Source organism: Vombatus ursinus, unplaced genomic scaffold (genome assembly GCF_900497805.2).
Source record: "Vombatus ursinus unplaced genomic scaffold, bare-nosed wombat genome assembly UNPS02014807.1, whole genome shotgun sequence".
Lineage (NCBI taxonomy): Eukaryota > Metazoa > Chordata > Mammalia > Diprotodontia > Vombatidae > Vombatus > Vombatus ursinus.
Window position 1 is genome coordinate 23,260,627 of NW_020954585.1, and position 13,175 is coordinate 23,273,801.

Consider the following 13,175-nt stretch of genomic DNA (forward strand, 5'->3'; position numbering starts at 1 on the left):
ACACACACACACACACACACACACACACACACACACACACACACACAGACATTTCTAGTCAAAAGCTGCCAAAGGGAAGGGAAAAACCTCAAGGCATTTTGATGTGCCAGGTGTACCTCCAAGAAATCCTGAAGTGTTGCTTGCAAAGACCAGGAAACAATAAAAAAGACCTTCTGTGTGCTTCTGGAACTTGGCTGGGGAGACTAGGCTTAGACCCTCAGCACTGGACCATCTCACCCCTCCACTGCCATGGGCTATCAACACCATGTATTCAACTTGCCTTGGTCAATTTAGCAATTGCTTCAGGCCACTGGGCAAGAGATTGATAACATGCAATTTCTTTGCACATTGGCTCCATTTTCTTTTTTAATTTTAATTTAAAAAAGTTTTTTAAATAAATTAGCCTTTATCGTTATTAAATTAACATCAATAGATCCAAACATTTCAACATACAAGCACAGAAGAGGATTTTATATGAAACAATTAACTTGTGTTGTATGAAGTGCATGTTAAATGTAACATGATAGGAACAACACTGCCCTGCTTCTATGCGTCAGAGGGCCCATTTTCCAACAGTACTAATTCACAATGGAGACATGGCCAAGGTGCTAGAGAGAAGTTCTAACCAAAATTAGCCTAAATGAAAGAAAGCTCAGAATTTCCCTCATCTATACTTAAAACCAGTAGGAGAATTGCAGCCAAGAAAGACACTGGTTTTATCTTATCCAGTGGGTCCAGCTCTAAGCAAATTTACGAATCTAGAAAAATTTGTTTCTGCGGCTCTCTCCATCCCTTTTATTATTTATCTCCCTTTGCCTACTCAGGAATATAATACCTGTACTGTCCCCTGTTCCAGCAAGAATAGTTCTAAGTATCTGACAAACTGAATCCTGAAAAGGTAGTAGTAGATAGTGGCTTGAAATTATTCCATTACCCAGGGCTGTCTGAATTATACAGCTGGAGGAAGGCATGCATGTATGTATGTATGTATGTGTTTGTGTGTATTTCAAAAATTTTATTGGTGCCTTTTTTATTTTAACACTACAGATATTTCCCATGGAAATAGCAATATTTTAACAAGGGACACTTAAATTTGGCCTTCCAAAGCTAAGGATATCAGTCTCTAATGGTATAAATTTTTGCACTTTGGCAGTGAGGGAGGCTTTCTCACCGCTCCCCCCCAACAGTACAGAGGAGACCTATTCTGTCCTAAAAAAAAGCTTATGATCTAACTAAGAAGACAAAATTAATGCATCCAAAGCAACTAAATATAAAAACCTTATATGACTAAATCCTGCATTATGTGGTAGAAACTGCTGGTAATGTAGGAATTGAGGGAAGAGATAGTGGAGGCTAGACAAATAAATGAGAAGGAGGTGGGGCTTGAAGGGCAAGTAGGATTTAATTAGCCCAATTAGTGAAGAATTCAAGCTCAGGGACTAGATTCCTGTGTGACCTTGGGCAAGTTACCTCCCCTTTCCAAGTCTCTGTTTCTTTACTGTAAAATGAGGTCAGATTAAATGATCTCTAAGGTCCCTTCTAACTAAATACAACGTTTCTACATACCTTTTTTTAAATTAATTTATTTTAGTTTTCAACATTCACTTCCATAAGCTTTTGAGTTATAAATTTTCTCCAGGTCCCTCTCCTCCCCTCTCCTCAATCTGATATAGGCTCTACAAATACATTGTTCCTACATATCTTTCTGGGAGCATGACAAAACACTGAGCTCCTTCCCCCTTCAACTTTGTCACTTTCAAATTTTTTTTCCCAATTCTAAGAGAACATACTGTAACAAATATCAAGGAAGTTGCTTTGTGGTCTTCAAAGTGACTCAGGAAAGACTTATGTGAACTGATGCAAAGCGAAGTGAACAGAACTAGGAGAACATTGTACACAGTAACAGCAACATTGTGCGATGATGAACTACGAATAACTTAATTTTTCTCAGCAATACAATGATCCAAGGCAATTCTAAAAGACTTGTGATCAAAAATACTATCTACACATAGAGAAAAAACTGATGGAGTCTGAATGCTGATCGAAACATACGATTTTAACTTTATCTTTTCCACGGTTTTCTCCTTTTGGTAGGTTTCTTCTTTCACAACTTGATTAATATGGAAATATGTTTTACATGAATGCACATGTATAATCTATTTAAAATTCTCACCTTTTGAGGGAGGGGAGAAGGTAAGTAGGGATAAAATTTCAAAATAAAAATTTTTTAAAAAATGAATGTTTAAAATTGTCTTTACATGTAATTAGAAAAAATGAAATACTATATAACAATAGCAACAAAACCTGAAAGTGACCCAGAATCAACTTGGGCATTCTCTTTCACTCCTTACTGAGGATTCTGCTATTTTCAGCCAGCACAGACACAACATAGAAGAACATGGTTGTTACAGAGTCCTCTATTAAAACCAACATATGCGCAGAACAGAAGAGAACTTTGAGATTTGCACTTTCTTGGTAACAAAGAGAATGGTGAGCTTAGGGAAACCAGATCCTAATCCCCACCACCACTGTTTGCACTGAGTCCCACTGTGACAGAGAATGTTCTGTAATTGCACTTTGGACATGAGAGAATGTTGTTGCCTGTGGAAAGAATTCAGCTTAAATTATCTGGTAAGGACTTGCTTTAACACAATTGTTAGGCCTTGGTCAAAAGATAGCTGTAATTACATAAATGAATTAAAAAGTCCTGTTGAGAACCTCCTTAATAGGGCTGACTCATATAGGGGACCTCACACTCAGTTCTTCTGGACACTAGGGAACCTTCTCCCTTGACCCATCTTCCCCTACTCCATTCCTAGGGGGAAAAAAAGATTGAAATAGGAGAACATCTTTAATTAAAATCAGGACTGGTTCAACACTTATCTTCTCCAGATAAGAGCAACAATTTCTTGAAACACTCTGTACTTTTTTGGCACAGCACAATCCTCAAATGTTCAGACGCCATGCCATGGTGAATGAAAGAGAAAGAAATAGGAATCTCAGTGGTCCAGGAGAGTAATGACAGAGAAGGGAGCTCCAGGCAAAATAGTGAAACTAAAATGTGTGGTAAAGGTGGAAGGGTAGAAAGAGAAATTCCATTTAAACTTACTGTAAACATTATAAAATATTTAGGAGTCTACCTCCTGAAACGAACCCAGGAACTCTATGAACACAATTACATAACACTTTTCATGCAAATAAAATCAGATCTAAATAATTGGAAACACATCAGTTGCTCATGGGTAGGCCAAGCTAATATAATAAAAATGACAATTATACCTAAGCTAATTTACTTATTCAGTGCCACACCAATCAAACTACCAAAAAATTATTTTATAGAGTTAGAAAAAATAATAACAAGATTCATTTGGAAGAACAAAAGGTCCAGAATATCAAGAGAACTAATGAAAAGAAATGCAGGGGAAGGTGGCCTAGCCATTCCAGATCTTAAATTGTGTTATAAAGCAGTAATCATCAAAACTGCTTGGTACTGGCTAAGAAATAGAGTGGTGGATCAGTGGAACAGGTTAAGTATGCAAGACATAGTAGTCAATGACTATAGTAATCTATTATTTGATAAACCCAAAGACCCCAGCTTCTGGGATAAGAACCCACTCTTGGAAAAAAACTGCTGGGAAAACTGGAAAACAGTATGGCTGAAACTAGGCATAGACCAAATCTTACACCATATACCAAAATAAAATCAAAATGGGTACATGATTTAGATATAAAGGCTGATACTATAAGCAAACTGAGAGAACAAGGAATAGTTTACCTGTCAAATCTACGGAGAACAGAAGAATTCATGACCAAACAGGAGATAGAGAACATTATGAAAGGAAAATAGATAATTTTGATTACATTAAGTTGAAAAGTTTTTGCACAAACAAAGCCAATCCAACTAAGATGAGAAGGAAGGTAGAAAATCGGGAAAGAATTTTTACAACCAGTCTCTCTGATAAGGGCCTCATTTCTAAAATATATAGAGAATTAAGTCAAATTTATAAGAATATCAGCCATTCCCCAATTGATAAATGGTCAAAGGATATGAACAGACAGTTCTCAGATGAAGAAATTAAAGCCATCTATAGTCATATGAAAAAATGCTCTAAATCACTATTGATTAGAGAAATGCAAACCAAAACAACTCTGAGGTACTACATCACACCTATCAGAATGGCCAACATGACAAAACAGGAAAATGATAAATATTGGAGAAGATGTGGGAAAATTGGAACACTAATGCATTGTTGGTGGAGTTGTGAAATGATGCAACCATTTTGGAGATTGATTTGGAACTATGCCCAAAGGGCTATAAAAATGGGCATACCCTTTGACCCAGCAATAGCACTTCTAGGGCTATATCCCAAAGAGATCACACAAATGGGAAAAGGACCCACAAGTACAAAAATATTCATAGCAGCTCTTTTTGTGGTGGCAAAGAATTGGAAACTGAGAGGATGCCCATCAACTGGGGAATGGCTAAGCAAGTTGTGGTATATGAATGTAATGGAATACTATTATGCTATAAGAAATGATGAACAGGCTGACTTCAGAAAAACCTGGAAAGACTTGTATGGTCTGATGCTGAGTGAAGTGAGCAGAACCAAGAGAACATTGTACACAACAACAGCCACGTTGTGTGATGACTGATATTGATAAACTTAACCCTTCCCGGCAACACAAGGATCTAAGACATCTCCTGAGGCCTTGTGATGGAAAATGCTATCCACACCCAAAGAAAGAACTATGGAAGCCTAATTGTTATTTTTTTTCTCTTTTGTTGAGTTTTGTTTCCTCTTTCTGATGGTCCGTCCTATAGGTTTTAATTTCTACTTACAACATCACTAATGTGAAAATATGTTTAATATCAAGGTAAATGTATAGCCTATATCAGATTGTGCGCCGACTTGGGGAGGGTGGTGGGGAGGAAGGAGGAGAAAAATTTTAAACCTCAAAAGCATATGGAAGTGATTATTGATAAATCAAAATAAATTAAAAAATAAATAAATAAATAAAATGTGGAAGGGAACCTTTTAGATTATCTAGTTCAAACCTCTCATTTTGCAGAGAAGGTTTACAGATACCCAGAGAGGAGAAATAAGCTGCCTAAGGTCACATACTTAGTGGAACAAGAAGGACTAATGCTCAGATCTCCCAACTCCCAGTTCTGTGTTTGGAACACAAGAGGAATAACTCTTCCTCAAAGACAAAAGGCTCTGCCAGCCTCATTCAGAAAAATGTTAGGGTATTAATGTTATACCCTTCTAGTAATATTTACATTTTAAAAATAGAAAGCAGAGAGAGAGCTTTGCTTTACTCAAAGGAAAGGATCATCGGTGGTGGAATTCTCAGCTTTAACAAGGGGGTCCTTGTGAGACTGTCAGGTATCACAAGATACCATGGAACTCTGCAACTCCATAGGACCTGGGATTTTCATTTTTGAGGGTATCTGAAAATACAGAAGTACACTTTGTTCTTCCCACTCATGCATGTTTACATTTTATTATCGGAATAACTGCAAAAGTAAAAAAACAAAAAAAAAAACCCTATAGCTCTGTGCAGGTCCATTCTGTGTGGGCAGTAGTGGGAACCCAACCCCTTGAGATTTTCACCCACCACTGAACCTGCTCTAGCTGCAGCCTCAGCTGTTTCTGGGGGAGTAAAGGGCTACTGGACCCCAGGGCTTCTTAAAGAATAGCCAAAGAGCAATCACCCAGCCTTTGCTTTAATTTTTTTTTTTTAACTGAGGGAAAGCCTGTTAAGCTCAAGGTGGCTCATTCATTTCACTTAGGATGATGCTAATGTAGGAGGTTTTTCCTAATATCAAATCTAAATCTGCCTTTTTATAAAAGAATCTCTCACCTTCCCTAACACACTTCTTGGCGTATCCCCTACCTCTAACCACCAAACTCTGAATTAGAAACTAATGAAAGTCAGTAGGACATAACTTATTTGATGCCCAAATTAGAAAATTAGGTACCTTTGGGCTAACCTGACTAGTATAGAAACAATATCCATTTATGAGACTCACCCAAGGTTTTGCCTTGACCTCTAACTCCGAATAGGCAGGACTAGCCCTACACATGCAGAATAAATGGTCATCTACATTAGAGAGGTTTACAAGATACCCATATCTGAAAACATCTTTCTAACACCCCTGAACATTCTACTACTTCTATTTTGGGTTAAGACACTATACCCTCCCTGGAAAATGGGTATATTACACATTAATCCACTGGCTTAGTAGATTAGCCTGAATTCAGTTACCAAATTACACAGAAGTCATCTTATGTGACTTTGAGAAAATGGATCAGGTTCAATTAATGGAGGAAGTATAGTGCTGGGTAGGTTCTTACTAGGCATAAGTATAGTGCTGGGTAGGTAGAATAAGGGTTCTGAGTACCTGGGAAATAGAAAGGAACAAAGACACAAGAACTAAGGGTCACCAAGGATAAATTCTGCCCAGAAGAGGAGGGAGGCTGCAAAGGACAGATTTACTCCAGGTAATGCAGAAAACCTAACACCTGGGAGCTAAGTTCAGGTCACCTTCAGTTTCCAGAGGGGCACTGTTTTGGTTCATTTTTTTGAGCAGAAGGATGGAATAAATGATGATTTTTGAAGCCTCAATATTCAGTAAGAAAGTTGATGTTCAGATACAAAAGAAGATAAGTTAAAGGGTGGGTTATCTGTTTTTCCTTTGAGTTTAAGTGTGTACCTCCTTGGAGACTGCCAGAGGGATAAAATGAAACTAATGCTCAGAATGAAGTTTTAGTTTTATCTAGGAATTTTGTTTATTCATACTATTTATCTCTGGCTCCATTAGGATAGACCATAATCAGAGAAGTAAATGTGAAGGATACAAAGAAACTGGACTGTGATTTAAAGAGACCAAAGTTCTCTGCTAGCTGGGTGACCTTGGAGAAGATAATCTTCCTTTTCCCTGGATCTTGGCTTCCTCCCCATAGAGCAAGGGGGCTCCACTAGGTGGTTTCCAAGGTCCTTCTGACACTCACCTTCTAACTCATCATCAGTCCTGATTAGAGCACTGTCCCCATCCTGCTTATTCCTCAGTCTGGCTATAGAGATGTGTACAATTACACCCATTTTACAGAGGCAAAAGGGCAAGCCCAGTATGAGTGAAGAAGCTGAGATTTGTATGTTTCTACATTCTGAGCCTCCTAAGCGCTCCCTTTCAAATGCTAGATGATACTTATGCTTTTCACAGCATGGATGACCAATCCTGTGTGTGTGTCACATCACTCTATTTATCTATCTATCCATCCATCCATCCATAAAATGCTATCCATTTTATTTTACAAAGCAGCATTGAAGAATGGAAAAATCATTAGATTTATAGTCTGGGATACCTAGATTGCCTTGAACATTTACTGGCTATGTATTCAGGAGTGTGAAATTTAATCTGAGCCTCAATTTCCTCATCTGTAAAATGGAGTGATGAAACTTTCCATTCCATCACATTATCCATCTCTAGGGCAAGTATGTTCTATCTACCCTACAGATTCATTGTGAAGAGAGCATTTTTGTAAATGTTAAAGCACTACATAAATGTGAGTTATTATTTAAAACATATCCCCTTTGTTCTTCCAAATATTATACCAATAATTTTTTTTTTGCTATTTAAGTTAAAAACAGACTTGTTTGTTTTTGGGGAACTGGGAACAACTGGGGGAGTTGGGAAAAATTTTACCTTTGAGGAAAAGCAGAAACATGCCAGGAGAAGAGATTACCAAAGGGCCAGAAAATGATATGCTGGGAGATAAATAGGATGGTCTAAAAAAAAGAGGGCTGCTCAAGAATAAGTCAGTAGCTTACCAGTGAGACCTGAGGAAGTTCAACAGCAGGACGATTGTGCCCAGACAGTAACATGCAAGATAGGGAGATCCAAAGGCCCGGCTCAGCTTGCGTGTTTTGTATTCCCATCTCGCAACCTACAGATGAGAAAGAAGAAAAGGAGAAAATATTTTAGGAAATCCTGCCAACCCATTTTATGTGAACATTCAGTGACTTTAGCAAAATACATTCACATAAAATGATATGCTCATCACCAGTCCTGTTTATTCATGAAAATAGGTAACATGAAGATCTCTATTCTGGCAACATATGTTAATGTTGTATGGCTGGGGCTACTTGCCTAAGACTACCTATATCTAGAACATAGCCAGTGACTAGAAAGGAAACAAAACAAGTCCTTGGAGCAGCCAAGCAGAGCTAAAGTTCATGTCTTACACTCAGGTCTTCCTTTAGAGTCAACTGACTTTTAGTTTATAGACAATATTAAAAACTTTAATTATCTGTTTTCTAAGACCAGAGGAAATTAGAAAGCAGATCAGCTGCTGCAGCAAATATGAGTGTTACCTACTGCAGATAAAAGAAAGCAAAAAGGATAGACCTTTGGACTTGTCTTCACTTTATCTCTAAAATAAATTAACAGCTTAAGTAATGTTGTAAGGGGGTGGTGGTGGGTGGTATAATTAAACTATTTAGGGATACTGAATTATTTCCAAATGTTTTAAAATCACCATTTACATACAGAAATGAGTATGCTAATAACAAGCCATGTTTATCTATTACAACAGGCTAAGGACCTTCATTAGATAACACATTTCCTGTTTAAAAGCAAAAAAAAAGATTACATCGAAAATGCTATATTCCATAATTCAGACTTTACATTCATTCACTGTGGTATCATGGAAAGAGCTCTGGACAGACCTAGATTCCACTTCTTGCCCCATGACTTACTAGCCACAAGACATTGAGCTCGTCACAAAGAAGTATCATAGGGCTGGAAGGCACCTCAGAGGTCAGACAGTCCAACTCCAAATCTTATCAAGAATCCCTTTTGTTAAGATCTCCAACAATACAGCCTCCAACTAAATACCTCCAGGAAGGGAGAACCTAGTGACTTCTTTACATCTCTAATGATTAGGTTTTTCCTTCCATCATTGAAACTCTCAGCTTTGTTCTCATTTGTAAAACCACAAACAGCACCAAAGTCATAAGGACATTCTGAAGAACAGCATGTTGCATATACATCTCAGACTCAACAAATCCAAAACAGAAGTCGTTTTTCCTCTCAAACTCAACCATCCTGCTAACTTCCCTTTCTCTCATGGGGGTGCCACTATCCTTCTAGCTATGCAATTTTGCAACCTGGGGAGTCCTCTTCACCTATTCACTCTCATTATTCCTGAGATCATCAGTTGCCAGGTTTCTTACATGCAACCCCTTCTCTCCACTCACATGGTCACCACTATGGCCCAATAACTCCTCACCTGGATTATTGCAATTGTCCTCTAATTAACTTCTCTATGTCAAGTCTCCTTCCTCTCCAAATTTATCCTGCACCCAGGCACCAAAGGGATGTTCCTAAAGCACAGGAATGTTCCCTTGCTCAAGAAGCTACTTGTACTGAGCTAGAATAAAACATAAACTCCTCTGTTGGACATTTAAAGCCTTTCAAAAGCTGCTTTGGGTCAACCTTTTCAGGCTTAGTGCACATTACTCTCCATCCACTGTACGTTCTAGCCAGGCTGGTCCACGTGCTGTTTCTCAAACCGGACATTCCATCTCTTGCTTCTGCCTCCCCCTGTCTGTTTCACATGCCTGAAATTCACACTTCTTCATCTCTACTTCTTGGATTCTCTAGCGTCCTTCAAGGTTTAACTCAAGTATAACATCCTACATGAAGCTATTCTCTATCGCCTCCAGGTGTTAGTGCCAGCCCCCTAAAATACTTTCCATCTACTTATCTGTGTGCATGTTGCTTCCTTTTTCCCCCCATGAAGCTGGTGGAGCAGTAGATAGAACACAGTGCCTATAGTCAGGAAGACTTGAGTTCAAATTTGGCATCATTTATAAGCTGTGTAACCCTGGGAATCACTTAACCTGTTTGTCTCAGTTTCCTCAAAAGTAAAATGAGGGAAGTAATAGCACCTACTTTACAGGGATGTTGTGAGGATCAAATGAGATAATATTTGTAGAAGTACTTAGCATAGAGCTTAGCACATAGTAGGCACTATTTAAATGATTATTCCCTTCCTCTTCCCTTTCCAATGGAATATAAGCTCATTGAGGGCAGCAGCTGTTATATTTTGGCCTTTGCATTCCAAGTGACTAGCAGGATGCTTGGCACATAGTAGATACTTAATGTTTGTTAAATTTTGAATAATAGTTTCTACAGACTAAATATGATACATATTTCACAATATATGTATTACTATTTTTTCAAATGTATTAGATGTCCTGTGATAAATAAAATGCAAATTGATTTGTAAAGCAATACTGAATTCCTAAGAGCATTTAGTCATCGTGCATTTTCTCAATAGCAATTATGATGTGAAGGTCTGTAATGAGAAAGAACAACAGAGGAGTAGAAAGAAATCAAGAGACGTGTGGTTGAGCTGTCTCCACCACGAACTGGCTGGATGACTTTGCAGGTCAGTGCACCTTTCTGAGTCTCAGCTTCCTCATCTGTAAAATCACACTGTCCTAGTGCCACAGCGGCCCTGAGAAGTCATCTCTGGGATGATACAAGGATAAATGCCTTTGAACACTTTGCACCAAAGAATCAACTGCCCAAGTACAGAAAGTTTGGCTAATTTTCCACAATTAATGTGGAAAAAAAAAGTTTCATCTCACTAATAAATCAAATAGATTCAGCGTAAAACAACTCTTAAAATGGACCACCTGAAAACCTCAATGGAAGGGAAAGTTCCCAAATGAAACTATCCAAAAGTAGAAACAAGGGGATCCTGGTTCAAATACAAATTAGACTAGATGGCCTCCTGCCAACTCTGAGCTGCTGTGGTTCTGTGATTTGAGAGAAAGGTAAAATTGAGGTTCTTTTAAAAAAAATTGAGGTTCTTATGCCAAAAGGGTATAAAATTGTGCATACCCTTTGACCCAGCAATACTACTTCTAGGTCTGCATCCCAAAGAAACCATACAAATGGGAAAAGGATCCACATGTACAAAAATATTTATAGCAGATCTTTTTATGGTGGCCAAGAACTGGAGATTGAGGGGATGCTCATCAATTTGGGAATGACTGAACAAGTTGTGGTATATGAATGTAATGGAATACTATTGTGCTATAAGAAATGATGAGCAGGCAGACTTCTGGTAAACTTGGAAAGACTTGTATGGACTGATGCTGAGTGAAATGAGCAGAACCAGGAAAACATTGTACACAGTAATATTGCACGTTGTTCCAGGACTAACTTTCAGAGACATAGCCTTTCTCGGCAATGCAAGGATCTAAGACATCTCCAAAGACCTCTTGATGGAAAATGCTATCCAAATCCAAAGAAAGAACCATGGAGTTTGCATGCAGATCGAAGCATATTATTTTCTATTTCTTTTCTTCTGTTTTGTTTGGTTTCATCTTTCTTGTGGTTTCTCCTATTGGTTCTAATTCTTCCTTACAACATCACTAATGTGAAAATATGTTTAATAGGAATGTATATGTAGAGCCTATATCAGATTGCGTGCCGTCTTGGGGAGGGACAGGGAGAGGGAGAAAAATTTAAACTCAAAAGCTTATGGAAGTGATTGTTGATAAATCAAAATAAATTGAGAAATGCTTTTAAAAAATAAAGTGAGCCAAGTAACTGTAATTCCATTTGCAACAACATATTGCAATTTTTAACATTTGTAACCATCAGAACAAAAAAATCCAAATCAACTGTACATCCAACATGACGTGTGTGTGTGTGTGTGTGTGTGTGTGTGTGTGTGTGTGGCCACAAAGACCACCCAGTTTAAAGTTTTTATTCAAGCTAAGCAACGATAATTTTCACACTGATACAATCAAGAAATAAAATTTAACTTTGTCTTGTCTATATTTTAAATGTTTTTTTTTGTTACTTAGCATATTAATAAAGCAGATATTACTATCACAAATTTGTTTTAAATATTTTAATACTTGCATTTTAATATAGTTTCTTTTGTAATCCTATGTATTTTATTTTACCCATTTAAAAACATTATATTGAGAACAGGTTCATAGGCTTCACCGAACTGCCAAAAGGGTGAATGCCACAAAAAGTGATAAAGTACCCCTGGTTTATAGGGAGAAATTAGGTGTAGCCTGAGGCCTTCACCTTATTGATTTATTAGTAGGCTGGTAAAGCTGCCAATCTCCTGGGGAATTGGTAATAATAATTAACAACAACAGCAGCTAGTATTTATATAGTGCCTACTGTGTGCCTGGCACTGTGCTAATTGCTTCACAAATGTTTTCTCTGCTTGTTCCTTATACCTGGAACACTCTCCCTTCTCCAACTCCTCCTCCAACTATTGACCTTCCTGGCTTCCTGTAAGTCTCACCCAAAATCCCACCTTCTATAGGAAGCCTTTCCCAAACCCTCAACTCTTGCACCTTTTATCAATTATTTCCTATTTATGCTGTATATAGCTTGTTTTATATAAATGTTTGTGTGTTTTCTTTCCTGTTAGATTGTAAGCTCCTTGAGGGCAAGGAATGCCTTTTGCCTCTTTTTGTATCTCCAGTGGTTAGCACAGCGCCTGGCACATAGTAGGTGCTTAATAAAAGTTTATGGGTTATTGATTGATTATCCCATTTCACCCTCACAAAAACCCTGAGAGGTAGTTGCTATTATTATTCCCACTTTACAGTTGAGGAAACTGAGGCCACATTTAAACTCAGGTCTTCCTGACTCCAATCCCAGAGCTCAATTGACTCCATAATATAATATGCCACCTTGCAAATATATGGGGTGGGCAAAGTAACTAACTGGTGCACAAAGCAGAGAGCAATAGCATAATCTTGCCGGGAGCCAGCCAGATATAGGGTAGTAGGCAAGTTTGCACTCACCTGGGTAGCAGTAAAAGCCAATCTTCAGTTAAGGAAAACCAATTTAAATCGCACCTTTTAAGGACAGTGAGATAGTCAATGGTACTATCCTTGTTTTCAAAGGGTATACATTTTAACAAAGTGCTTCAGAGTATCTATGATAGGAGCTATACTGGTTTGTGTGGACAGCAAGGTGGGGTGCTGGAGAGCTGTTGTTGAGAAGCAGCAATCAGGTTGAAGCTACAGCCCCTTCCTCCTTTCCTTTTTATCACAAGCCTCTCAGTTCCCCTCAGTTCCCTTCACTTAAGACCAAGCATTAAACCCAATTCACTCAGGAT

The 13,175-nt window shown here is 38.1% G+C and overlaps 1 protein-coding gene across 1 annotated transcript in view; it reads right to left on the minus strand.

Moving 5' to 3' along the window:
* Positions 1-13,175, minus strand: part of PEMT (phosphatidylethanolamine N-methyltransferase) — a 158,397-nt gene that overhangs the window by 53,802 nt on the left and 91,420 nt on the right. The window contains exon 3 of the mRNA XM_027874443.1: positions 7,837-7,952. Coding sequence (XP_027730244.1) covers positions 7,837-7,952 — 116 coding nt within the window. The remainder of the gene's footprint in view (positions 1-7,836; positions 7,953-13,175) is intronic.